General features: G+C 52.2%; 1 protein-coding gene across 15 annotated transcripts in view; it reads left to right on the forward strand.

Annotated features, from left to right (window-relative positions):
- The window catches only part of Mcf2l (MCF.2 cell line derived transforming sequence like), a 147,223-nt gene extending 122,485 nt beyond the window's left edge, over window positions 1-24,738 (forward strand). For 6 of the 15 annotated variants that reach the window (XM_036166686.1, XM_036166679.1, XM_036166684.1 and 3 more), the window contains 23 exons: window positions 1,113-1,232; window positions 1,672-1,863; window positions 2,300-2,491; window positions 3,161-3,320; window positions 4,223-4,296; window positions 4,536-4,612; window positions 6,133-6,199; window positions 8,496-8,611; window positions 9,469-9,538; window positions 12,145-12,237; window positions 12,332-12,424; window positions 13,093-13,218; window positions 14,091-14,312; window positions 14,547-14,639; window positions 15,682-15,760; window positions 15,897-15,963; window positions 16,421-16,539; window positions 16,809-16,901; window positions 17,817-17,891; window positions 20,450-20,571; window positions 21,449-21,561; window positions 23,002-23,105; window positions 23,243-24,738. In XM_036166686.1, coding sequence (XP_036022579.1) covers window positions 1,113-1,232; window positions 1,672-1,863; window positions 2,300-2,491; window positions 3,161-3,320; window positions 4,223-4,296; window positions 4,536-4,612; window positions 6,133-6,199; window positions 8,496-8,611; window positions 9,469-9,538; window positions 12,145-12,237; window positions 12,332-12,424; window positions 13,093-13,218; window positions 14,091-14,312; window positions 14,547-14,639; window positions 15,682-15,760; window positions 15,897-15,963; window positions 16,421-16,539; window positions 16,809-16,901; window positions 17,817-17,891; window positions 20,450-20,571; window positions 21,449-21,561; window positions 23,002-23,105; window positions 23,243-23,328 — 2,553 coding nt within the window. In that variant the 3' untranslated portion in view covers window positions 23,329-24,738. Of the gene's footprint in view, window positions 1-1,112; window positions 1,233-1,671; window positions 1,864-2,299; window positions 2,492-3,160; window positions 3,321-4,222; window positions 4,297-4,535; window positions 4,613-6,132; window positions 6,200-8,495; window positions 8,612-9,468; window positions 9,539-12,144; window positions 12,238-12,331; window positions 12,425-13,092; window positions 13,219-14,090; window positions 14,313-14,546; window positions 14,640-15,681; window positions 15,761-15,896; window positions 15,964-16,420; window positions 16,540-16,808; window positions 16,902-17,816; window positions 17,892-20,449; window positions 20,572-21,448; window positions 21,562-23,001 lie in introns of all 15 variants that reach the window. The other 9 variants (XM_036166687.1, XM_036166688.1, XM_036166689.1 and 6 more) reach the window with 5 other exon arrangements.
- The last annotated feature ends 2,386 nt before the right edge of the window (window positions 24,739-27,124 follow it).

Here is a 27,124-nt window from a genome sequence, read left to right on the forward strand (position 1 = left end):
TTTGCATGTGTGTATGTAGTATAGGTGTGTGTGTGTGTGTGTGTGTGTGTGTGTGTGTGTGTGTGTGTTTGTAAGGGGTGGTTAAGTGGTGAATGAGCATCCTAGAAGTTCTGCAGCTGTGGAGAGTGCCTGCTGTTTCACGCTGAACAGATGGGATGGACGCTGTCAGGAGGTGGTCCACTGTCTGTCAGGAGGTGGTCCGCCGTCAGGAGGTGGTTCCCTTTCTCTGTGTCATGTTAGGTGAGATTCGGGTCCAGAGTTGCTTCTGCTTCTTCCTATCTGTGGGAACCTGAGTGATGGCCCCTGCTTCCTCAGTGACAGTGACAGTCTGTATCTTTTCACAGTGCAGGGTACTAACTGTGATACGTCACAGTGTACCACGTGAGGAGCAGCGGTTCGTTTTTTCAGAGAAACGACAATTTATGGTTTTTTGTTTTCAGTTGAATTGATTTCTGATCATATCTTTATCATTTATTTCTATGAATGGCTTTGAGTTTATTTCAGTCTTCTTCTAGGCCCCTGGGGCAGGAGCCTGCATTAGCTACTTCAGATTATTCTTTAATAATACATGTATTTGTTTATTTATTTATGGTTTTTTTTAGACAAAGTCTCAGTCTGTATACAGTTTTGACTGTCCCGGAACTCAGTATGTATCCCAGATGGCCTCAAACCCACAGCTATCCTCCTGCCTCAGCCTCCTAAGTCCAGGCATCACAGGTGTGATCCAGCATGCCCAGCTTATTGATAACATGCATGTTTGTTAGGAACGTTACCAGTTTCCCTATCGCTGACTTTTTTATGTGACCCACAGTGTTGACATGCTGCATTTCCATTTTCATCCAATGCAGTGTCTGGAGATTTTCCTCTGAAGCCTCTTCCTTGGCCTGTGGGTCATTTAGAAGTACTTTGGGTTGTTTGGTTTCCAAGTGTTCAGAGGGTGAGGCCGTGGGGAGAGCCAGCACCCCAAGGGGCTCTGCAGGCCTGGGTGGCCTGGCTGAGCCCTGATGGCCCCCATCAGCTTGCTGCTGTTGGGGGTCCCGACCCCCTGCCCCTCCAGGCATGGGCTCCTGAGTGAGGCACAGGTGCTCCAAACTGGTCTTCCTCTTATGCAGGTCAAAACCACCTTGGATTCCATGTCTCAGAAGATAGCCACCTTCACTGATGTTGGCAACAGCCTGGCACACGTGCAGCACCTCCTGAAGGACTTGACCAGCTTTGAGGAGAAGTCCAGTGTGAGAGTCCGGCGTGGTTGGAAGGGGGATGGTGGTCACGACATCACCCAGCTATGCAGAGGGCCCAGGACCTGAGTTTCCCACTGGGACATAAGCTCCTGTGGCACCTAGTGGGTAACACAGGCAGTGTGCAGAGAGCCCAAGGTGCCTTCTTCTGTCTAAGGTGCACAGCCTGTCCTCCACAGCCCCTTTGTCCTGACCTCTTATTATTCCCTGACTTTAAAACCTGTACTTCCTCTAGGCCAAGCCAACCCAACCTGCCTGACCTTCAGAAACTGGGCCTCGGAATGGCTTGAGGATTCAGGGGCCTCAGTCAGCCACAGCAGTCCACAAACTCCACATCCATCGTCCACCTCCAGTACAGACACCCATATAGGACTATGTCCCCCTGTCTGTCTCTCCACACAGGACTAAACTGATACCCTGATGCTCTCTGCAGGTGGCTGTGGACAGGGCCCGAGCCTTGTCCCTGGAGGGTCAGCAGCTGATTGAGAACAAGCACTATGCCGTAGACTCCATCCACCCCAAGTGTGAGGAACTCCAGCACCTCTGTGACCACTTTGCCACTGAGATCACCAGGAGGAGGGGCCTTCTCAGCAAGTCCCTGGAGCTGCACAGCCTCCTGGAGATGGTAGGCAACTCGGCTGGACTTGACCACCAGCTGTTGCCCCTTACCAGCAAGGGGGGTGCTGAGCCGATCAGAGTCACTAACAGGACAGCCAGAGCACCCTCCCCCTTTGCATCCTCTGTCCTGTCACTCAGAGCGTTGGTCCCGTTGGTCCAGCACTGGTCCCAGCAATGATTTCTTAGGAGGGACCGCAGCTTAGGTTCCCTTTCGGTCCTGCTTTATTCTGACGCCCTCTCCTACAGTGAGTTCGGCCCCTCAAGCCCGGACAGCTTTGCAGTGCCGTGTCCCCTCCAGGCACCCTTTGTCTTGGTGGCCGGGAGCCTCCCATCCTAAGAGTGTCTTAGTCAGGAGTGGGGAGCGCCCAGCTCTAGCGGGCAGCCACACAAGGGGAAGGATGGCGCCACAGGTCCTGACGCTGACAGCCCTCCTCTGTTTCCAGTCCATGAAGTGGTGTGATGAAGGGATCTTCTTGCTGGCCTCACAGCCTGTGGACAAGTGCCAGTCCCAGGATGGCGCGGAGGCCGCCCTCCAGGAAATCGAGAAGTTTTTGGAGACTGGTACAGAAAATAAGATCCAGGAGCTCAATAAGATTTACAAAGAATACGAATGCATCCTCAACCAGGACCTTCTGGTAATGCCAATGAGGGTTTCCATCTGGGGCTTGGGGACCGGGGCCTGGGGACCTACTTCATAGGATATTTCAAAGAATACGTTTTTTGAGATACTGAGGATTGAACACGGGGCCTCACACATGCTAGGCAAGCTCCCTTTCAGTGACTATATCCCCAACCCGCAAAGAACCCTTTGAGTAGGAGAGATGCAGGTTGCTAGGTAGACGTGTAGGGATGAGGAGCATCAAGTTGAGGCCGGCTTCCATTGCAGAAGTTACCCTAACCATGCCACCATCTCCACCAGCATCACCTGAGGTAGATGCGGTTCGCGGCGTGGCACTCACTGGAACCCTGACCTTGCCATCGCACCCCCGATATTACACCAAAGATAGGCTGGCTCCTCCTCCCCCCCAGCTAGCTGCCTGAACTCTCCTTCTGAGGCAGTGGGAAGAAACTGACCCCCTTTCCATAACCATCCTTTCCGAGCTCTGGAGATGGCGGCCCGTCCTGCCGCGGAATTTCACACAGCTCACTGACCAGAGCTGGTACAGTGCGGTGCACTGTTCATGGACACTGCTCACTCACCTGAAGCGGGGAGCTGCACACACAGACACCCTCTCTGCGGATGACGGGTTTTGCAGGGCCAGCACTGACCCTTGCAGGGTGTCTCAGTAGCTGTGTCGTTCCAGGAACATGTGCAAAAAGTCTTTCAGAAGCAAGAGAGCACTGAGGAGATGTTCCACCGCAGGCAGGCCAGCCTGAAGAAACTGGCAGCCAAGCAGACGCGGCCCGTGCAGCCTGTGGCGCCCCGGCCAGAGGCGCTCACCAAGTCCCCCTCACCCTCACCAGGTACGCGTGGCATCTTCCTCCCAGGCAGCCATCTGAGGAAGCCAAACGTGCCAGGTCCTGTTGTCATGCTTCTGTCCTCTCTGTCCTCCCTGCCCCGGTCCGCGGTCAGCAGTCTGCAGGCCAGGGCTTATTCTGGTCTGCCACCCATTTCGATTAATGAAGTTTTACCAGGACCCGGCCACGCTCTGCCATGTCTCACCAACGGGAGCTGCTTCTATGCTTTGGCCACAGTAGAGATGGGTCCTTTCAGCTGAGTCCTGGTGGCCTTTCAGAACTGGAGACACTGACCCTTTAGGAAAGGTCCTCAGTCATTTCCTCTGAGCCCGTGTCTCTCTGTTCCATCCATTCTCTGTGCTGTTGCCAGAACTGTGCCACTGACCTCTTCACAAGCCCTCCAGGCTGTCACTAACTATGGCACCACGCCCCAGACCCCGTGAGCTACAAGGGTGCCTTGGCCTGCTAACCTTCCCCTTTGCTTAGCAACTTCCTCCTCCCTAAAGCTGGAGAGAATTCTCCCTTCCACTCTGGGACAGGAACCCAGAGATGAATGGGCTTGGGTGCCTCTGTGTTGGCCAACAGCCGCCACAAATGTCCTGGGGAAACATTCCACCAGCAGCCTCTGAGGGGGAGGAGAGCCGCTTTCTGACCTGCGGAGAGATGCCCCTAGCCAGGAATTCCAAGGTTTCCAGGGTGCCAGCATGAGTGTCCTCCCAGCCTTTCCCTGTCAGCTAGGGGCTGTGGGGGCCCCAGTCAGCGGCTCCTTCAGGTAGCTCTCCATCCCCCCCGCCCGCCAGTCACCCCTTTCTTCTGTCTTTCCTGCTATAATCCTCTTCCCTTCCTTTTTGCCTCTGGGCACACTTCTCAGCAGAGCTAACGCCCTGCTCTGCCTCTCTCTAAACTAGGCTCCTGGCGAAGCTCTGAGAACTCCAGTTCTGAGGGCGGTGCACTCCGCAGAGGGCCCTACAGGAGAGCCAAGGTGAGGCTCACGCCACGTTGGCCCTTCATGTGTCTGTCTGTTGCTCATAGCCACAGCAAATTATCTCAGCATCCTCCATTTGCTGTTGTCCACGTGGTCTGTCTCTCTGGGTCTCCTGGCCTCCGGGGCAGCTACTTGCCCTCCTCAGACTCTATTCCAGATGGGAAATGAGGCTGGGCGGTCAGCATCTGAGGCAGCACTGGTCATTCTCAAAACCCAGCATGCTGCTCTCTCCTCAGAGTGAAATGAGCGAGACCCGGCAGGGCCGCACCAGCTCCACGGGGGATGAGGAAGAGAGCCTGGCCATCCTGCGCAGGTGAGTGACCACCAGTGTCTGGGTGTTAGAGTCACAAAGATGACAAGCGGCACTTTTACCCGGGCATACAGGGCAGGAAGGAAGCCGGCACCATGTCTATGCTAACTGAAAACCAACAGGTGGGTTATGGGACATACATGCACACCCATTTGTCTGGGCTGGGCTGGTGATCATCTGAGCCCTTACCAGGGCCACCTGTCACCTTTCCTGTATAGCCTACCTTCTGCTATCTGGGGACTCATACCTGTTCACAAAGGCACCTGCACAGTAGTAGGTGAAATGCCGTGACATTCTCAGGATGTGCACTCAGAATGTCTCCACTGAGACCTGCCTGTCCACTGCCCTCAGCTGAGTCCCTTCACTCTCGAAGTCTCTGAGCAGCATCCAGGCCAGACAATGTGAACACAAGAGGCTGAAATTGCAAACAAGGCAAACCATGCAGGGGGGAGAGAGGGGTCAGCCAGGAGCTGGGGTCATGGCACCGGAGGCGGAAGGAAACATCACCCCTACACTGTTCTTGTTCTTTGAATTTGCTCTAAACACAGTAGGAATGAAGCAGAGTTTCTTGGGAGCACGTGAGCAAACAGGTGTATATACACAGGCGACTTGTTTCCAATGTCCCCAACATGCTCAGCGGTGTCCCCCTGAGGAGATGCAGGACAGGGTGAATTATGTAACTAGAGCAGCAGCAGAGAGGAACGTGAATTCTGTCACTTCTGGCTTCTGATGGACGATGACAAGCAAGAGGCAGAGAAGGGTAGACAGCAGAGAAGCTTCCAGGCAGAGCAATACCCGGGGCCCTGAGGTGGAGGTGCCCTGTGCCTGGGCAGTTTATGGCTGAGAAGCAGACCCAGGCCTCTTTCCTCCACTAACCCAGGCTCACTTGTAGAGCCTAGTTACTTGGCTGTTGGCTGTTTGTTAGTCCATGCCCAGGTCTCAGTCCAGTAGCCCATGGGCTATGGCCTTGGGGACGAAGTGGGCAGATTGGCTATAGGCCCTTGGCAGGTGATCCTCACCTCTGGAAGCTATGAATGGCTGGATGCTTTGTAAGCCCGCCTCATCCCCTCCTGGGATTCCACAGATGATAGCACATTGCATGGCTGCAGATGGTCACATGTAGCTATCACATGCAGGACAGGAGCTGGTAGTGCACCCGGAAGAGCCACAGCTATTCAGAGGCTCTGGGGTGGGGGATGGGGGTCTTCTTGCTAAAGAGGTCTTGGAGAGACTCCAGTGGCCTGTGACGGAAACAGGAGGCGTCTTACTCACCAGTGTGTGTAGAGGTGGCATTGGTTTAGCCCAGAAGGCTAGAAGGTGGGTAGAGAGATCGATCCCAGAAGGCAGTGGAAACAGGAGGCCATTATCAATGGGGGCCAGGGAGCCAGCTTCTTCCACAGCTCCCATACCGGGCAAGTCCTCGATGCCATGATTTCTTCCTTCACAGATAAGTGTAGGGACTCAGTGATTCCGGATGACCTCCCCAAGCTAACATCTTTGCTCTTCTATGTCCCCATCCACAGACATGTGATGAATGAGCTCCTGGACACGGAGCGGGCCTACGTGGAGGAGCTGCTCTGTGTCTTAGAGGTGAGGCTGGACACTGGGCCAGGTGTTTGCTTGCCACCACACCATAGCTTCATTTTTAAATTGTTGCTACAGTTAGGCCTGTTGACAAAGACTGGTATTTCCAGCTACCCCGGAGACCAAGGCAGGAGGATTGTAGGTTCAAGGCCTGCCTGGGCTACAGAGCGAGTTCAAGGCCAGCTTGAAGGCTCCATCTCAAAATAAAAAGTGAAAAGAGCACCTGCCTAGCGTGTGTGAGGTCCTTGGTTTCATTTCCTCCTCCTCCACCACCACCCCACCACCACCCCACCACCACCACACCACCACCACCATCACCACCACCACCACCACCACCACCACCATCACCACACCACCACACCATCACCACCACCACCACCACCACCACCATCACCACACCACCACCACCACCACCACCACCATCACCACACCACCACACCACCACCACCACCACCACCACCACCACCATCACCACACCACCACACCATCACCACCACCACCACCACCACCACCACCATCACCACACCACCACACCATCACCACCACCACCACCACCACCACCACCACCACCACCACCACCACCATCACCACCACCACCACCACCACCACCATCACCACACCACCACACCATCACCACCACCACCACCACCACCACCACCACCACCACCACCATCACCACCACCACCACCACCACCACCACCACCACCACCACCATCACCACACCACCACACCACCACCACCACCACCATCACCACACCACCACCACCACCACCACCACCACCACCACCACCACCACCACACCACCACCACCACCACCACCACCACCACCACCACCACCACCCACAAATTGCTTCTTAGGAGTCTTAGTGAGCAAAGAATTTTCTGTGTAAGCATGAAGACCTAAGTTCAAATCCCTAAGACCCATGGGAAGCCAAGCATGGCAGGGTGCATATGTAACCCCTATGAGATAGGAGGTAATGGCGTGAGAACCCCTGAAAGTTCCCAGGCCAGCCAGCCTGGCATACACAACAGTAAACAAGAGACTCTGCCTCAGACATGGACCAATGCTCAAGGTGTCTTCTACACACACACACACACACACACACACACACACACACACACACACGATTTTTTTAATGCTGCTTAGAAATAAGGACTTATGCCCACAACAGAGTGCATGAAAATGTTTGCAGTTGTATCAGGCCCAAACAAGAAACGGCCCAAATGTCCATCAGCAGAAATAGTGGCTGGACCAGAACATGTAGCATGAATCTTAAAAAGTTCTTATTAATAAAACCAAACCTGGAGCCAGGTATTGGGGTGAATGCTGGAAGATCAGAGAGACAGAACAGGCCACAGCTACCTCATTTCACCAGTTCCTCAGCTGGTCTTGTTTCCTCAGACTGGAAGCTTCTGTGTCCTCATCCCAATGGCTCTCAGCTGAACTGCTGCTCGAAAGCCTGAATGCTTAACCAGCTAAATGCTGCTAGTTTCTGGTCTTCACGCCTTATATATCTTTCTCTTTTTGCCGTCACTCCCTGGGATTAAAGGCGTGTGTCTCCATGCTGGCTGTATCCTTGAACACACAGAGATCCGCCTAGCTCTGCCTCCCAAGTGCTGGAATTAAAGGCGTGCACCACCACCGCCCAGCTTCTGCTATGGCTTGCTCTAATCCATTTTCTAGCCACCATTTTTGGCTCTGTATCTAGTGGCTGTCTGTTCTCTGACCCCAGATAAATTTATTAGGGTGCACAATATTTTGGGGAACACAATACCACCACAAGCACAGAAGCAGATACATCAGCCACAAGAGAGCTGCCCATGCACATAGAAAACATATGACCCACACAACCTCAGTGACAATGACTGTGTCATAGGAAACAGTGCACACAGTTCTGTGTGTGGTGTAGAGGTGCTCCGGGTAATCCTGGCACTCAGAAGCTAAGGGAGGAGGCTCACTGAGTTCAAAGCCAGCCTCAGCTACATAATGAGGTCTAGGCCAGCCTGGGCTGAAGAATGAGACCCTACCTTATCTCTGATCCACAAAAAAGAAAAAAAAAAGGGAAGAAGAAAGAGAAAGTTCCAGAACAAGGTAGGTAGGCAGATCTGGAGTAAGAGGACTTTGAGGAGGGGACCCTGGGTCCCGAGTCTTCCCAATAGTGACCTGGAAGTTAATAGCTAGACACATTAGATACACACAAGAGCAGCATGGCCTCTGCCTTGTGTAGGTTACACCTGGATAAAAAGGTCAGAAAGGATGATGAGAGTCTCTCCTGGCTGACCACCTCCCGCTCCCTTGCAGGGCTATGCCGCAGAGATGGACAACCCCTTGATGGCACACCTCATCTCAACAGGCCTACAAAACAAGAAGAGCATTCTGTTTGGAAACATGGAGGAAATCTATCACTTCCATAACAGGTGGGCCCTCCATCTGGACATAGATGCTTGGCATCTGTGATCTCCTGCTTCTGACATGGCTGCCTGCAGGGAGCCGGGACCCACAGCCCCTGGGATGTACTTGGCTGGGAACAAGTCTCTCCAGAAAGTCACAGGCACATGTAGTAGGTGCCCATGATGCATTCTCTGACCATCCTTGTCCTGCTGGCTCGTGCCTAAGGTGGCTGGGTGATAGGCAAGCTGTCTGCTGGGAGGACAGTGGTGCTGCTGGGAAGCAGTTTAGCCCAGATGTTTTCTCTTTAACACTTGGGACCTCCAGAGGCGACATCCTTTAGCAGGATTTCAAGGCTTATAAAGGAAACAGCTGTCCACCCCTCCTCCTCCTGCAGCTGCTCCTTTCCAAGGACGTTTAGAATCTTCCCTTTAGAATCACTGAGGCTAGTCCTGGACTTGGCCCCAGTGGCTTCAAACTGCAGTGGACCCCATGCAGCCTTCCTCTCCTGGGATCTCCCCAGAGGACAGGTGCAAGTCAGTGTTTAGACAGGAAACACGGTGGAGATTTGATGGGCCCCAGAAAACCCACAAGCTCATGGCCAGCGTGTAGGCCCTTGAGAGCCTTTGCATGTTCTGCCTCTGACTCTGCCCTTCTCGCCTCTGCCCCCAGAAGGTTAGCTCCAACGTTAATATTAACTACAAGGTCAGAAATAAAGGGAGACAGCCTGGGCTGTGGGCACTGAGGAGCCAGGTTTGGCAGGGTGCAGGCTCCCAGGCCAGGTGGGGAGTCACTGCCACTCTGATGAGATTGTTCAGGGTCTCTGGAAGACAGTATCATCTGATTCCACTCTGTTCTCTGCCTCACTGACACCCTCTCCATGCAGAATATTCCTGCGGGACCTGGAGAGCTGCATAGACTGCCCAGAGCTGGTGGGGAGGTGCTTTCTGGAGAGGGTATGTATCTAACTGCACGCCTCACAGGCAGTGAGTATCTCTAACCTCTGAGGGGCCCTGAATGTACATCACTAAGTGTGTGGGAGACCCTTGGTACCTCCATATCACTGACCATGTGTTGCGCCTTGACTGCCTCATCAGCTCCCACCACAATCCCACTACAGCTGAAATGAGAGAACAGTGTTGTGGGAAGAGAAAAAAGGGATAGGATATTGCTTTGAAGGCTAATAATTACTTCAGTAAAAGAGAAAAACCATAAAGCTCAATGTTTGGGGATGCAGAAATCACAGTTTCTGAGGCCTGGTGCAGCTGAGCTTTCCTTGTGGGTTGGTTTATCTTTGTCTAAGCCTTGCTAGCTGAAAACACTGGAAAAGGCCTTGGGTCCTCTCTATGTCTACTTTCTCCTCTTGGGAATCTCAGGTGTTTCCTCATCGAATAGTGCAGATGAATTTAAAGAGAGATGTGTAGAAATTCTTTGAGCAGAAAGAGTGGAACCCACACATAACTTCTCAGACCCATGGGATGTTGTCTTGTTGAGCACTGGGACCAGTGTGGTTCACATGGTACAGACGGGAGGTTCCCTGGTGGGGAAAACAAAGCAACGTTATGAAATAAAGAACTAGAGGAGCCTGGGGTACAACTCAGTGGCAGAACACTTTCCAGCACACCAGGTCCCAGGTTCCACCCCAGACTGAACTGGAGAGTTGGGGGCAGGAAGTGGATGCTGAAGGTCTAGTGATTCACACAAGGACCAAGAATGGTGGTGTACACCTCCCTTTGACACCAGCAACTTAGGCGGTAGGGGCAAGTAGATCTCTGTGAGTTCAAGACCAGCAAAGGCAACATAGTGAGACCCTGTCTCAAAGTAGAAGGGAAGAAGGAGCCATATTTGTCTTGACTCAGCCTGGCAATTAATGTGTCTCCAGAGTCCCCAAACCTGAGGTGCTCATCATTCTGTAGGTCAGAGGTCCCTAACCAGCAGCATCAGAACCCCCCCCATGCCATGTCTACAACCCTCTGCACCCCAGAGCATTCTATTCTACAGTCATTCATACCCAAGAACCGTATGAGTCCCCTTGAGGCAATTTTGTTTTACACTGAGCTCAAGGGTGCACTCACAAAACAACCCATAAAATGTCCCTCACATCTATAGCATAGTGGTTGGGTCAAGCTCTGAAGTCTCTCCTATAGAACAGGAGTCTGTGTGGGTTCACATGTCTGAACAGCTCCTTCCTCTGGTGAGTAAGCTTATTTTGAGACAAGGAAAGGGAATTAGGACTAACAGAGCCCTAGGAAGTGACCTTTGCGGGGAGGTGTTACCAGAGGGTGGGGTAACCTGGGGTCAGAGGGGCCAACACTGGCAGGGGTGAGGTGCAGGATGCCCTCTGTCTTTGGAACTGTCAGAGCTCCACACTCACCAAGTGCCCATCGTCTGCCGACCTTCAGCAGCTGTATCATCAGGGAGACCGAGGCACAAGACTCCTGCCAGCAGGCAGCTGAGGCTTCCCTGCCCATGTCCCTCATCCATGGATGCTTGACCTCCGCTTCACTTGATCCAGCACAGAGCTGATAGGGTCAGACAGATTAGGGACAGCACCAAATCAGAGGCCAGGAGGACTTGAGCGTCTGAGGCAGGACATCCAGGGGTGGAGAACGTGGAGTTGGGCCCGGCCATTCTGCCAAAGCAATTCAGGAGAGGTGGGCTCACAGCACCCTGAAGCTGACCAGTACCCTCGGGTCCTCTGTGCCCATAAGTCATCGAGGTTATACTCCCAAACCCATTTCATGCCCTAGAAACCAAACCATATGCCCAACACTGTCTGCTCTCCAAAATATGTGTCTCAAACTGTATCCCCAAGTCATCTGTATCCCCAGACTGTCTTTATCCCAGAGCCCCCTCCATTTAGATCCAAGTATCTTTGGAACTTCAGTGATCTACAGCCATATGTACCCTATAGCTCTTGAAGACCCAGAGCCCTCTGTACCCCCAAATCACCTGCAGCCTCCAAAGCACTCTATTTTAGATGCACCCTAGGATTTTCTACATCCCCTGAAGTGTCCAGGGGAAATTTAATTCACATAATATTCATATTTACATATATGAGTACCTGCATGTGTGTATCTATACCATGTGTGTGTGTGTGTGGGGGGGGGGTCTGCATGAGCCAGAAGAGAACACTGGATTCCCTATAACTGAAGTTACAGGCAGTTGTGAGCTGCCATGTGGCTGCTGGAAACTAACCCTGTGTCCTCTGCAAGAGCAGCCAGTGCTCTTTACCACCAAGCAATCTCTTGAGTCCTGCTCAGGTGGATTTCTACAAAATAACCTGTATAATCTGCAAAACTGCCTGAGAACACCCTGGAATTCCATGTACATCAACAGACTGTACTATAAACGACCTCTTGACAGAGCTCGCCCTCCACCTCTCTGGGCTGTGAATGATCAGCGACGTGGGGGTTAGAGTCTGAGGCCCCGATGTTGGTGAATAGCAAGCCTGGCTGGGGGAGTGGGCCTGGGAGCGGCAAGAGCTTCAGCTCTGAGAACGGAAAGGTGCTCGGTGTGCCTGGAGAGCAGCCTGTTCCGTCTTTGTCCCTCCCGGCTGCAGATGGAGGAGTTCCAGATCTACGAGAAGTACTGTCAGAACAAGCCACGGTCTGAGAGCCTGTGGAGACAATGCTCCGACTGTCCCTTCTTCCAGGTCTGTCTTGAGCTCCTTCCCTGCACTAGTGTTTCCTTCCTCTGGGCTCGGACTGGGCCGCGGCCTTGTGTGACTGGGTCTTTGCTGGTTGCAGGAGTGCCAGAAGAAGCTGGACCACAAGCTGAGCCTTGACTCCTACCTGCTGAAACCTGTGCAGAGGATAACCAAGTACCAGCTGCTGCTCAAGGTGAGCCTCCAGGGTGGCTGCCCTGGGTCAGCCACAGCTGCCTGCTGGCCAGGTGTCTGTGCGGGGCCAAGGCCTACCCCAACTCAGTCTTCACCGAGCCCTGGCCCAGGCCCAGAGGCACGCTTATGAGCCACTGATCCTCCACCTTGCCGTGGCCCTGATTCATTCAACCATTTGTGTGGGCCTACTGTGTGCTGAACATTGTAGAGTGCCAGGGACATAGAGATAGCCAGCTATACCAGGAGCCTGTGGCCTCTCCAGGGGGAGGATGAGAGCTGAGCCTTGTCTGTCCTGTCAGTCCTTGGCACAGTGGGAGTAAGGAGTCTCTGTCTTGGAGTTTGTGCAGTGTGGCAGGGCAGGAAAGGGTTTGTAGCACTGTGCCTTTAGGAGGGCCATGGCGACAATGAGAGGCAAGTGTGATAAGTGATAAGCTGCCAGTCAGGCAGCTCCTGCTCTGAAGAACCCAGCTGACCATCTGGTGTCCTGACTTCAAGGAGGGTTTGTTTTTTAAGTGGGTTCTTGTGGTTGGTGTGCTGGTGCCTGTCTGGGCGCCACACCAGGATTCCAGGGACCCCATTTGGAGTCTGAATCTGTGCAAGTCAGCTGCTCCTGGGGGTGCAGAGCGAAGATCTTGGTGTGTAACTGTACCGCCTTGTAATCCCCCTCAGGAAATGTTGAAATACAGCAAGAACTGTGAGGGGGCCGAGGACCTGCAAGAGGCGCTGAGCTCCATTCTGGGCATCCTCAAGGCAGTGAACGACTCCATGCACCTCATTGCCATCACTGGCTATGATGTAAGACCCCACAGTGGCACCATGGTGCCAAGGACACCATGCCATTTGTCCTGTCTTGGTCCTTGTCTCAGGAGCAAATGGATAGGAGCGATCCTATTAATACGTCCAAGCTCTCTGAGTCTGGAAGTGGATACATGTGGCCCAGGGCCTAGGGCAGCCCCAGATTATGAGTCAGGAGCTTGTCCATATGTGGAGCAGGCCACAAATGTTCTCCCAGGAGGGTGAGGCCTCTCCAACAGGGGTACACCCCAAAACTTTTCCCTCCTGTCTACTTCCTGGACAGCGGTGGGTCCCTGTGTTTTCTGTGATACAGTGTGTGATCCAGGGGCTAATGTCAAGTGGCTGCCTAGAGTAAATTTCTCTGTGTAGGCCTACCTCAAGTCGGCATAGAAGAGTTGTGTTTCTCTGAATGTCTATTTAGCATTCATTTTCAGGATTTTTTCTTTTAAATGACTACATTTTATTTCTAACAGTTTTAGATTTATTAAAATTGAGTGTGAAGCCCATATCCCATAAACACCCACCCACCCACCCCCAGCCTCCTCCATCGTAAACTCTTGTGTTGGTGGTGACAACCTATCCCACTGACAGGCCAGTGGGGTATGTCGTTAACTGAAGTCCACTGTACCTTAGGGTTCTGGTGCTGCCCCCTCTCCACCATAGCACTGGCCCATGGCTCCTCCATGCCATGCCTCCTCTCTCACCTCACCCCTGCAGCCGACTGATCTTTCGTCACCTCCTGAGATGTGTCCCTTCCAGAATGTCTTGCCTGGAGAACCCTATAGTGTGTAGTCTTTCCAGTGTGCACCGGAACCCCAGCCCACCCAAGTTTCACCTGCTTTGCGTGCCCCGACATGTGTCCTGTGTTCCAGGGAAACCTCAGTGACCTGGGGAAGCTGCTGATGCAAGGTTCCTTCAGTGTGTGGACAGACCACAAGAAGGGCCACACCAAGGTGAAGGAGCTAGCCAGGTTCAAGCCCATGCAGCGGCACCTGTTTCTGCACGAGAAGGCTGTCCTCTTCTGCAAGAAGAGGGAGGAAAACGGGGAGGGATATGAGAAGGCTCCTTCCTACAGCTACAAACGGTCCTTGAATGTGAGTGACTCGGCCAGCAACCGGAGGGAAGGAAATAAGTCACCACTCTGTGTTTAACAAGCTTCAATCTAACACGAAGGGTTACCAGACACTCAGCTGCTACCCATGCAAGGGGGCGTTGGGGCTCCCACCATCCTTAGCCCTCACCCCCACCCCAAATGCTCCATCATCACTGAATAGGATGCATGGCTCCACTGGGCATGCTGATGCCTGTCTCTGTTTCTATATCACCAGATGACAGCGGTTGGCATCACAGAGAATGTGAAGGGTGACGCCAAGAAGTTCGAGATCTGGTACAATGCAAGAGAGGAGGTTTACATCATCCAGGTAGAGCCACTCACTTGCCCTGCAAACCAGGAGCCAAGGGAGCCCTTGGGGCTCTTCAGGGTGGCCAATGAGAGACTTCCGATGAGAACCAGGTCAACAGCCTTCAAGAGGTTCATCCCCCAGAAGCAGGCACTGTCATACTGATACTTCCCTGGGTCAGGTCCCAGAATGTGCTAGGCCCAGGATGGAATTTGGGAGCAATTGCACATCAGGTGATAGACAGGCACTACCAGAAATGCCTTTGGCTCCCACATCTCTTGATAGCCCTAGAGAGCTTTGTCCACACAGCCTGGCTCTCTGGTGGAGTGTATGGCATACCTGCCAATGGGAGAGAGGGAAGAGCCACAAAATAGCCTCTTGGGATAACATGAGACCCTGGCAAGAACATAAGTACTCCATGAAGGTCCTAGCCCAACCTGGCTGGACCTTTCACTTGCCCTTGGAGTCACAGAAGACTTGACAACTGGTCAGCACACAGTGGCCATGGTAGTGTCACAGCCCCAGTGTGCCTTCAAGTTTTATACCCAGCCCAGAAGCCCTCACAGAGGTTGGGGCCCAGCAGCTGTCCTAGCAGTAATACTCGGGCTGAGTTTCAGACCATTGTACTAAAGCAGGATAGCAGTCATGGCCTCAGGTGATGCTCTTGTCCTGGTCACACCCATCTGGTGTGAGCGAGAGACTCGCTGTTGTGCCTATCACCTAAAACAAGGTCAAATAGAGGGCACTCCCAGGATACCTGTTCTGCAGGCCGAGCCACATGTGCAGTTAGCCCAGCACACCATCAGCAGCAGAAGAGCTGGCCTCCCTGCTAGTAACTGGCTCTCTCTGCCATGCCCCTGGACACCTGCATAAACCCTTGGCCTCTTCCAGCCAGTCCTGTGCTGCAGGGTTAAGAGACCCACAGAGGGACATTCCCACCACCTTCTTCTTCTGTCCCTCATACACAGGGGTCTGTTGATTCCTAGGATTGCCCTTGAGGGTGTCTATGGGACCCTGCAGCCTGGTTTTCTGGTCACCAATTGCCATCTCTCTTTGGGGACAGGCACCGACTCCTGAGATTAAAGCTGCATGGGTGAATGAGATTCGGAAGGTTCTGACCAGCCAGCTCCAGGCCTGCCGCGGTGAGCCTCCCTTTGGCTTTTGTCTATTTTCTTGTGTGCCAGCCATTTGCCAGCTGCCCAACAGCCTTTAACCTATGAGCACAGCGGTGCTCAGTTCCCACTGATAAACGATGTGCGGTCATTTGCTCTCCCACAGAAGCCAGCCAACACCGAGCCCTGGAGCAGTCTCACAGCCTTCCTTTGCCCACGCCATCCAGCACCAGGTGAGCATGTCAGTGTATCCATCAGAAGCCTGGAAAGCAGATGGGCACACTGTAATCCTAGCACATGGGGCAGCGGGGCGAAGGGATCCACTAAAGCAGCACAGGGAAACTGTCTCCAAGACATGAGGAAAAAATAGCAGGGCTCCTCCCACGCCACAGCGTTTACTGTGTCACTGAGATGAATTTGTACAAGGCTCCCCAGTGTCATCTCGGGATTCTGTGTCGGTGGCTTATGCCTGAATGTCAGGCCCAAGGGTTTGGTCCCCTGCTTCACAACTTCCTGTTTGTGGATCAGGGTAGTCAGCGTGCCCAGGGTACAGCCTGGTGACAGTTGGTCACCGCCTTTGAATGAGGGGGGTGCCTGGAAGACACACGATGTCTCAGTGCCTACTATCCTCAGACAGCCCTGAGAAATTAACCGACATGCTGTTTCTTTATCGGTCACTGGTGCCCTCAGTCCCACAAAAGGAGGGAACCCAAGAAATGTCAAGAAGCTCGAAGACAGGAAGACGGACCCACTGAGCCTGGAAGGATATGTGAGCTCATCGTTGCCAAAGCCCCCCGACAAGGGCAAAGGTGAGTGTCAACTGCGGTGTGACCCATCCAGGCACCGCTCATGGAATGTCCACCATCTGGCGTGGGAGCGCTCCGGCACACTGACCTCACAGTAGAAGACCCCCTCGTTCGTGGTCAGCGTGTGCGTCCATCTGGTGCACCCTAAAATGTGCAGCTTCTCTCTGCCCACCAACCCCTGAGCACAGGGCCATGGCCAGCGCCCTTTGCACCCTGTCTGTCATCCCCCCTCCCAGATGCTGTCTCTGCATTCTGTCTCTCCTCCCTCCTAGACGATGCGGTCCCTAGTTCTACTTCTGAAAGCTCTGCGCTTTCCAGAAAGCGCTTCACGCTGCAGGGCTTGGCTAACCTCAAAGGTCAGAAAGGTAAAGAGGCAGTACCCCGCAACTGCCTTCCACGCCATCTTTGTGCGGCGACCTCCGGCGCCACACGCAGCCGCACAAGCACATTTCCCACCCTATCATTCTTGCCAACTGACGCCGTGTAGACGCAGACGCCCGACGTTATCTTTTAGGGGTGCCTTTTGGATACAGGGAGAGGCAGCTTTGCGAGTGTGGCTAAAAGCTGGAGCTGTTCACCACTTTTCCGGCCTGACCCCTTCTCCCTCGACTCCCCGACCCCTGCCCCTTGCCCACGTCCCCGCCCACGTCCCCGCCCACGTCCCCGCCCACGTCCCCGCCCACGTCCCCGCCCACGTCCCCGCCCCTTCCGCCTCACCTCGCATTTTCCCATTGGCTCTGCAGACCTCCGCCTTTCTTGCCGCCTTGACTCTGGAGTGCTGAGTGCCAAGCCCAGGTGTCTTCTCTAGGGTGTTTGCTAGTGAACAGCGGCCAAAAAAAGGCCTTTGAACTGAGAGCTGAAATAGCTTTGTCACCTGAGGATGCTCCTTGGTGACCAAAGCTTGGGACAGCCCTGGCATGCCTTGGTTCTTCTGCACAGTGCTCCCTTCCAATACTCCAGCTCTCCCAAGTGACTGGCATGGGTCCAAAGAATTAGAGGGCTTCCCAGTTTATAATTCTTAGTCGGCTTCAGATTTGAATGAAAGGAACGCTTGTTTTCTTCCGGCGTTCTTTCTAAAGCAGAGCTGAGGGCAACCCCTAAGAAGATGACTGACGGCTAAGACCACCGTCTACCAGCTCCGCTCTCCGGGCCTCCCAGCTTCCCTGCGCGATCCCTGAGTCATTTCATCTCACAGACATTTCATCTGCCTCCTCCACTCACTTGACGCCTCCTCTGCTTTCTCTCTACTGTTGTGTTTTTGCCTCTTCCTCTTCCTGCAGCCTCTCCGACCAGTCCTGACAAAAAAGCTAAGCGGCATGAAGTCAAGAGCGACCCGACCCCCTTTGGTTTGCGAGGTAGCGCCGGCAGCCCCTGAACCCCAGTTGGGCACGCTGTCTGTGGCTGTGCAGGGCACTTAGGACCAAAGCGAATAGATCAGACAAGCCAGGAGCAGTAACTGATGGTTCGCAGCTTGATGCCTGGTGACAGGCTGGAAAAGGCCACATTCCTGCTGTCTGCCTGGCCCGTCGCTGGCAAGCAGAGAGGCTCAGGCACAGCTTGACTGACCAGCGTTTACACTGAGATGTATCTCTCAGTGCTGGTGTAGGCTAAAGGTGCCCTGGTCAAAGGGTCACGGTACCAGCACTACCACCACCACCACCACCACCCCCAGTCACCAGCTGGCCCAACTATTCTGCATGGAAACAAGTAGAAGGATCAGGTCTTTGCAGCAGGCAGATGGCCACTCATATGGGCCACCGGAGTTCAGCTCCACTCTGGGCCTTGGGTCCCTGTTACCTTCCCCCTGGAAAACCCAAGTCCTCCCTTGTCCCCCCCAGGATCTCAGATTCCAGGAGAGGTTCCCAGGGCCATGCTCAGCACACTGCTAGATTCATTCTGTCCTCCCCTAAACCATGCTCCAACCCCGATTACCCAAATGCAACCCTCAGGGGTCAGCAGCTGCCTAGAGTTCACGGGTGGATAGATAGATGCCTAGCTTGCTGATGCTTCCATCCAGCCCTTTCCACGCATAAGCTAGAACCCCAAGATTTCCCCCCATGGGACATGGTGTTTGAAGATGACAGACGTGGCTGTGTCTCTGCCAGGTGCATCTCTTCCCTTGAGTCTGAGTGGTAACAATGCAGCCTCTGGGATGCAAAGAAGATGGCCAGGTGGCAGATGAGGGCCAGTCATCCCCTTCCTTCCTTTCTACCTTCTGTAGTGCAGATGCAGTCCACACCTGGAGGGGGGCAGGGAGCTGATAGTTGAATAAGGCAATCGGCTAACATTCTCATGCAATCTCCCAGAATCCCCAGAAAGAGTGATGCCAGCTAATTTGAGGTCATCAGCCTTCTAAATCCTGTTATGTCCTTGTCTCATGTCTGGTACCTGGACACTGCTGGACCAGCATGTTGGGCTTCCTGTTAATAGTGTCCAGCAGCTACAGCAGCAGCATGATCCGGTGCTACTCTGGGTCAACAGACACTTGTGACTTACGGTAGTTCCCAAAGGGTGAGCTGCTGGAAGTCTCTCATAGATACACTAAGGAAGGCAAAGGTTTCTATATAGTTTGGGACCAACTGTGTGCTCTCTGATGATGCAAGGTTTTGTGCTCGGGAGTTTTCATCTGCTCCAACTGTCCTTAGACTTTGAGAGGCCCCCATGTGAGCTTTGTAGCAACATGGTGGTTGGAGGTTGGGGGAAGAAGTCAGGCTGCCTGCGCATGTGCTTGGAGGAAAAAGGATATATGGTTGTACTTGGAAACCCCTAGAACGCAGTTCTTACACATATGCAAGCCTAGGGTGACACTTTCCAAGTACACAGCTGTCCCCAGGCTCTGAAGTCTGGCCTCAGGAAGGTAGATCAGAGGGGCTCTAGCTAGTCCTGCCATAGTGAGGTGAGCCCTGAAACTGCACAGCTGGTACCTGGGGAGTGTCTAGGCCCACATATTCTCTGGGCATGCTCAGCTATGGGAGTGGCTGCAGAGCTAACAGGCCTCTTTGTGACCCTGATTTCATGGGGGGGGGGGGCTCTTCTGTAATTCCATCACTCCCCCACACTGCACCAGCACCTGGTACAGTATGACACCAGGTGTGTCTAGACTCAGATCCAATAAGCAGGCTGGCTTTCCTTGGCATGCTTCTTTGTGTGTTGGTGTGTCCTCCAGTGTCACACAGTGACTGTATTCAGTACCAGGACGGACGGGGTAGTGGCCTCACCCTATTACTGTCTGAGGAATTTACTCAATAGGAATGTGTCATCTCCATCTCTCTAAAAAGGGGAATGCTTTGGAGCACATAGCAGGAGAGACAGGAATGAAGCAGTAGGAAATGTGGGGGCAGGACTGGTTTCTAGATTACTGACCTGGTTGTTAACCTGGTCCAGTGAGAACCACAATCATGTGCATCTCACAATTTATTTAGTCATTCTTGCTGGAAATTGTTTCCTGGCCAGCAAAGTAGGTGTTAGCCATCACAGTTTTAGCTGAAGACACCTTCCCTTCACAGGGGTTACTATAGAGTCCAAGTAGATGGGTTGGTAGGGCTGGGGACTTGAAAAACGTATAGATGTCCAGGGCAGCTCTGGGCCTCATCTTACGCCTTAGAGTAGCCCAGCAGATGGAGGCAGATATGCTCACATCCCATCTCCCTGCACTGTGCAGTCACAGCAGAAGGTACCCAGCATTTTATAACAGTATAGAAGGAACCAGTGGAGAGTCTTAAGCAGGTGATTCCAACAAAGACAGAGAGCTGTCACATTCAACACAGTCCGATGAACCTAGGAAAATAATAGGCTCATGTTCAGAGTCCCACAGCTAAACATTCCAGGGGCTCTGTGGACCTCATATGGAACACACTTGGGCAACAGTGACTGAATCCTGGGTGTGAACCTCACAGGAAGCTGTTTCTCCTAGGCTGGAGCAAAACATCCCACTCCCTGGAGGCCCCTGAAGAAGATGGAGGCTGGTCCAGTGCTGAGGAGCTCATCAATTCATCTGATGCAGAAGAAGATGGTGGAGTGGGCCCTAAAAAGCTGGTAACATTGGCCTCCCTGGGGGGCTCAGGGTGGGCCCTGTGTCCCATGAAGAGGAAATATTCTAGAAAATGCACCATGGCCTGGGCCCTCCTTTGCAGTCACTGCACTTCATCCAGAAACACACAGTGTTCACTTGGATCATGATCCACGACCCATAGTCCCATGGAACTGTGTGCCCACCTGCCTAGAGCTCAGGCATGCTTCACTCCTTCTTAAGGCGGAAGCCCACACCTCACATTGGTAGAATGTTCTAACCAAGCTTTCCTAAAGCTGTACCCATACTGGCTTGGAAATTAGCAAGGAGCTCAGGAGCCCATAAAGACATGCAGTGCTGTGGACACATTGACGCATCCATTTTTATCTTTAACATGGTCACAATGTGAGTTGTACCATCCCCCAACACTGGGAATCTTTCTAGTTTAAGCCAGAAACCTCAGCAAACCTCCACAAATGGCAGGACCTCAACACAGCCCTGGCCCTCCCCTTGCTGGCCCTCGGAAGCCTGCTCTATCTAATGTGGGCACTGCTGCTGGTGGGCACTGCTGCTGGTGGGCACTGCTGCTGGTGGGCATGGGCACTGCTGCTGGTGGGCACTGCTGCTGGTGGGCATGGGCACTGCTGCTGGTGGGCACTGTAGCTGGTGGGCACTGCTGCTGGTGGGCACTGTAGCTGGTGGGCACTGCTGCTGGTGGGCACTGCTGCTGGTGGGCACTGCTGCTGGTGGGCACTGCTGCTGGTGGGCACTGCTGCTGGTGGGCACTGCTGCTGGTGTGTAGCTGGCACCACACGGGAGACAGCGGATGGATGTGTGGTTAGTGTGCCGGCACTGAGAGGCAGCGAGTGCTGACACGCTGAAACCGCGGCTTGTGGTCCTCAGGTTCCGGGTAAATACACAGTGGTGATGGACGATGGGAAGGAGGGTCCTGACGCGCTTGCCATGAGGACTGGAGACATGGTGGAAGTGGTGGAAGAGAGCGCCGAGGGCCTCTGGTAAGATGGCAGTAGGCCTCTCCCTCCAGCACGCCTCTGTGTGGTCCCTCCTCAGACACGATCCCGTGTGATTCCGCCTCAGACACACGTGACCTGTGTGGTCCCTCCTCAGACATACACACGTGACCTGTGTGGTCCCTCCTCAGACGTACATGACCTGTGTGATCCCACCTCAGACATGATCCCGTGTGATCCCGCCTCAGACACACGTGACCTGTGTGGTCCCTCCTCAGACATACATGACCTGTGTGGTCCCTCCTCAGACATGATCCCGTGTGATTCCGCCTCAGACACACGTGACCTGTGTGATCCCTCCTCAGACGTACATGACCTGTGTGATCCCACCTCAGACATACATGACCTGTGTGGTCCCTCCTCAGACGTACATGACCTGTGTGATCCCACCTCAGACATACATGACCTGTGTGGTCCCTCCTCAGACATACATACGTGACCTGTGTGGTCCCTCCTCAGACATACATACATGACCTGTGTGGTCCCTCCTCAGACGTACATGACCTGTGTGATCCCACCTCAGACATACATGACCTGTGTGGTCCCACCTCAGACATACATGACCTGTGTGGTCCCTCCTCAGACGTACATGACCTGTGTGATCCCACCTCAGACATACATGACCTGTGTGGTCCCACCTCAGACATACATGACCTGTGTGGTCCCTCCTCAGACATACATGACCTGTGTGGTCCCTCCTCAGACATACATGACCTGTGTGGTCCCTCCTCAGACATACGTGACCTGTGTGGTCCCTCCTCAGACATACATACGTGACCTGTGTGGTCCCTCCTCAGACATACATGACCTGTGTGGTCCCTCCTCAGACATACGTGACCTGTGTGGTCCCTCCTCAGACATACATACATGACCTGTGTGATCCCTCCTCAGACATACATGACCTGTGTGATCCCTCCTCAGACATACATTGTCATGGGTGATCCCACCTCAGACATACATGACCCGTGTGATCCCACCTCAGACATACATGACCTGTGTGATCCCACCTCAGACGTACATGATCATGGGTGATCCCACCTCAGACATACATGACCTGTGTGATCCCACCTCAGACGTACATGATCATGGGTGATCCCACCTCAGACATACATGACCTGTGTGATCCCACCTCAGACATACATGACCTGTGTGATCCCACCTCCAACATAACATGATCTGTATGATCCCACCTCCAACATAACACGATCTATGCCATCCTACCTCCAACAAAACATGATCTGTGTGATCCTACTTTTGACATGCCCCTGTGTGATCCCTCCGCAGACATACATGACCTGTGTGATCCTACCTCAGATATATCTCTGTATGTTCCCACCTCAGGTATATCCACGTGTCCACCTCAGAGGCACCCAACCACGGGTTGTAGGCATGGGGTACCTTATAGCCACTGAATTCCCCTTTCAGGTATGTCCGGGACCTGACCAGCAGCAAGGAGGGATGGGTGCCAGCCAGCAGTCTGTCCACCCTCCTGGGCAAATCCAGCTCAGCTCAGTGTCTGAGCAGCTCAGGTAAGACCTACTGTGCGCGCCAGCTGTGCCCTGAGCCTGCCAAGATCCTCAGCCCGGAGCCTGTTTAAAGGCAGAGGTTTCTAGGTGTGCAGAGGAAAGGGCCAGAGCCGAAGTCTGTCTCCACTGGTTTCCCGCAGACTCCAGTCCAGGGTCAGCCGTGCTGAGCAACTCCTCCAGCTGCAGCGAGGGCTGCTCCACCCCCTTCTCCGAGCTCCAGGGATAGTGGCCAGGCCTCTGTGGCAGGCACTCGAGGCCACCGTGCAATAGACCAGCATGCAGATCTCTAAGTTTTCTTTTGCTTGGGCTTGCTTAGTGTGGGAGGGGATGGTGTTCCGAGACATCTGGACAGGAGGACCCTATCAACCGTGGGCTTCAGAGGACATGGGGGCCTTGGCACCAGGACGCCATTGCATGTGCAGAAGCCAGGAGACCACAGTCCACCACCAAAGCTACTTTCAAAACTCCAGAGTGGACAAAGGAGGGGCTATGGGTCAGGAGAGCCCTGTGCAGAAATGTGGGAGAGGCCCCTTCTCATATTTGGGCAGCCAACAGCCCCCGCGCTGCAGCCTCTCCAAGGTGTCCTGACCTCTCTGGTGCTTTCTATGGGAACATCATCCCGAGGAAGGCACTTCTAACAGGAGTGGACAGTTTGCTACCAACAGCCCAGGAGGGGATCAAGGGACTCTTGTCTTTTATAAGTTTTTGATTTTTTTTTAAACAGGGATTAATCCCATGGCCATTTTTTTTTTGTGGTACTCTGGCCTCAAATCTTTACCAAGAATCACTGTGTTTACATGAAATGACAATTTGATACTGTATTTGATATAAAACTATTTTTTGTTACTGGGGTTTACATCGAAGCATGTTGTTTATACAACTAAATGATTTCTGGGGCACTCTCACTGAGACCTGGCACTCCCTGGAACACACCAGTCCCAGGTGAAGGAAGGCCCGGTAAGTCAGTGGACATCTCCTCCACCAGAAACAGTCGGAAATCACTGAGAGTCTCACATCTGCATAGGTTTTGTTTTCACAAGAAATGTAAAGTATAATTTAAAATATTAACCTTCTTTTCTACAATAAAGGGAGACTCCATTTTTTAAAAGAATGTCATTAAATTAGGATATTTTTATTATTTTTAAAGAAGATGTAAAAATCCATGCTGTCAGCCATCCTCAGCAACATGGGCACCGGCTGCCTCTCCATGTCAGGGCAGGCCCCGCTTCCCCTCCCCTAGCTCACGGGGGACCTGCAGCCTTCATTCACGTCACGGCATAATTGCCATGAGAACCATTGTTTTTTTTCCCTTTTCTGTGTGTGTCTGAGAAACAAATTCTGTTCTTTGGAAACGTTCTGTGCCTGGTAGGGCCGCTATTTTTATATGTATGTATATATGTTCACGTGTGTACATATGGTCTGGGTGTAAAGGATGTATTTATGGCCTCATGCTGCTGAACACCTGTCACTTTTCCGTCCCTCCCTGTCTCCTCACCCCGCTGCCATGGGAGGCCACCGAGGCTCGTTCACCACTGTATGTCCAGGTAAAATGCCCTCCTCCCCCGCCCTATGGCTTGCAGAGCCATTACTGGCCACACCTTCAGAGAATGGTAATAAAATAAAAAACGTACAAAGATTCTGTTGCATTTCTGGTGTATATGTTACGTAGGAAGAATCATGGAATATAAATCTGTCCAGCCTGTTTGAAAAATGCCACCCTCTTTTATGATCTCATCCTCATAAAGACACTTCAAAATGTCACATTTGCCGGGCATGTGGCACGCCTTAATCCCAACACTGCAGATGCAGACATGGCTCTCTGAGTTTGAGGCCAGCCTAGTCTACATGGAGCATTCCAGGCCAGTCAGAGCTACACAGTCAGACTCTATCTCAAAAAACAAACAATGTCACGCTTCGTTCATGGTTGCTTTTACTTTCTACTGCTGATATAAATGAACATTTAAAGTCAGAAGTCTTTATTGTATGGATGAAGTTTAGATACTGGCCAGCAACTCCTGCTGTCCATCACATTGGCAAAGGCACTGGGCTCCCAGCACACGGGCATGTACTGATGGTGACGAATGCCCAGTATGGCAAGGATGAGAAGCGAGGCAGGAGGTGGTAGGATATAGAGGACATGCAGGCACCAAGTATGATGTCTGTTTTAGTTTATCAGATAGTGATGATGTTAAAATAGTACCAGGATATAACTGTGAAAAATGTGAAGGGGACCAGAGACGTGCAGCAGAGACGTTACAGAGTAATAATACCATGCTCAACAACTCTTCGCTGAAAAGTTAGAAAATGAAGGAGGCTTATTTAACTGTGAGAAAAGAAGGGTAAGGAAAGACAAATGGGGAAAGAATGGTGAGCAGAAAACACAAAATGTAATGAAGAGATGTATCCCGACATGTCTGACTCACTGTGTGATTAGTGTCCTGATTGATGTGTCGGGCAGCAAGCTCCAAGTAGGCTAGGCTTCAGATAGCTGCTGAAGGAGACCCTGAACGATGAGTAAAATTTAAATTAAAAAAAAAAAATAGCAATGACTGAAAATGAAAGAAAGCAAGAAGATTAGCCCAAATAAATACAGAACTCTTTTGTTTTGTTTTGTTTTGTTTTGTTTTGTTTTTCAAGACAGGGTTTCTCTGTGTAGCTTTGCGCCTTTCCTGGAACTCACTCTGTAGCCCAGGCAGGCCTTGAACTCACAGAGATCCACCTGGCTCTGCCTCCCGAGTGCTGGGATTAAAGGCATGCACCGCTACCACCTGGCCAAGAACTCTTGACATAGCAATGCTAATAACAAAGGTGAAATTTGGGGTGGTTAGAGTATAAGGAACTGGGATCACAAACTTGTAAGCCAGTAGTAATGCTCCCAGTGCAGACAGCAAGCCCTGGCAGTGAGATATTACTGTCATAGACACTAATACCCGTCCATCAAACAGAAAATGGCTCCATTTTCAGCACACACACAACATACACAAATGCAATAGACAGTTGGCAAAAGGTATTTGGAAGTCTGTAGCCATTACTCTGATGTCACCGAAACTCCATTCCCTAGAGCTGAACAGATAGCTAAGTCTCAGCACATGAGGGCTGCAGGTGAAACATGGCTGGAATGGTACCACCCTCAATGTAACATGACAAAATTAGAGAGTTACTCACTTGAGTAAGATACCAAATATAATCAGTAAAACTCAAAGTATAAAGAAGAAATTACTACCTTGAGGGAAGAAAATAAAAACAAATAAAAAAATCAAAACCTTGATTATTGAAAAACAGAAAAACTATAGTTTATAGAAAAACCAAGAAGCTATTTTGGAGACACTGTGACAACATGTCTGTTTGACAAAACAACAGTGGCAGTGCATGCACATGCACACACACACACACACACACACACACACACACACACACACACCGCATAGGGCCAGTAACCTCCAAAGCTATGGGTTTTTGGTTTTGCTTGTTTTTGTTTTGTTTTGTTTTGGCCAGGTTTACAGTACAGACATGAATTCCTTCCTGTGGAGCCAGCCTCAAATCCAAATCAGAGAAGAGTAGGTTACCCCGTAACAGTCATGCCGCTAATACACTCACAGGCTCATTTACCTGGCAGCTCACCGTCCTAGCGTGCAGGGTCCACTGGTGGGTGGAACAGCTGATGACTATTTCCCCTGGTGGGTACCTCCAGAACTGTGAAAACTAGCCACCAGGGAGGAAGTTTCCAGGTCGGTTCCAGTTTGATTTTTCTATATGCTGCCAACAAAGTATGGTGTACCTTCAGCAATCATCTAGTTATGGTGGGCAACCAAGAACAATGGCCTGTTGGGAAAAAGACCCACATATTCTAATCAAGTAAATGGGTCCATGTCATTGAAGTATGGTGGGTGCAAAAATCAGAAAAATACTGCTATAATTTACCACGTTAAACTCAGTCATGTAAGTCAGCAGCTTCATAGATATACAAAATTTTTATCGATTATTTATTTATCATGGTTATCACACCAAGATAGGCTTTAAAA

Source organism: Onychomys torridus, chromosome 17, assembly GCF_903995425.1.
Source record: "Onychomys torridus chromosome 17, mOncTor1.1, whole genome shotgun sequence".
Taxonomy (NCBI): Eukaryota; Metazoa; Chordata; class Mammalia; order Rodentia; family Cricetidae; genus Onychomys; species Onychomys torridus.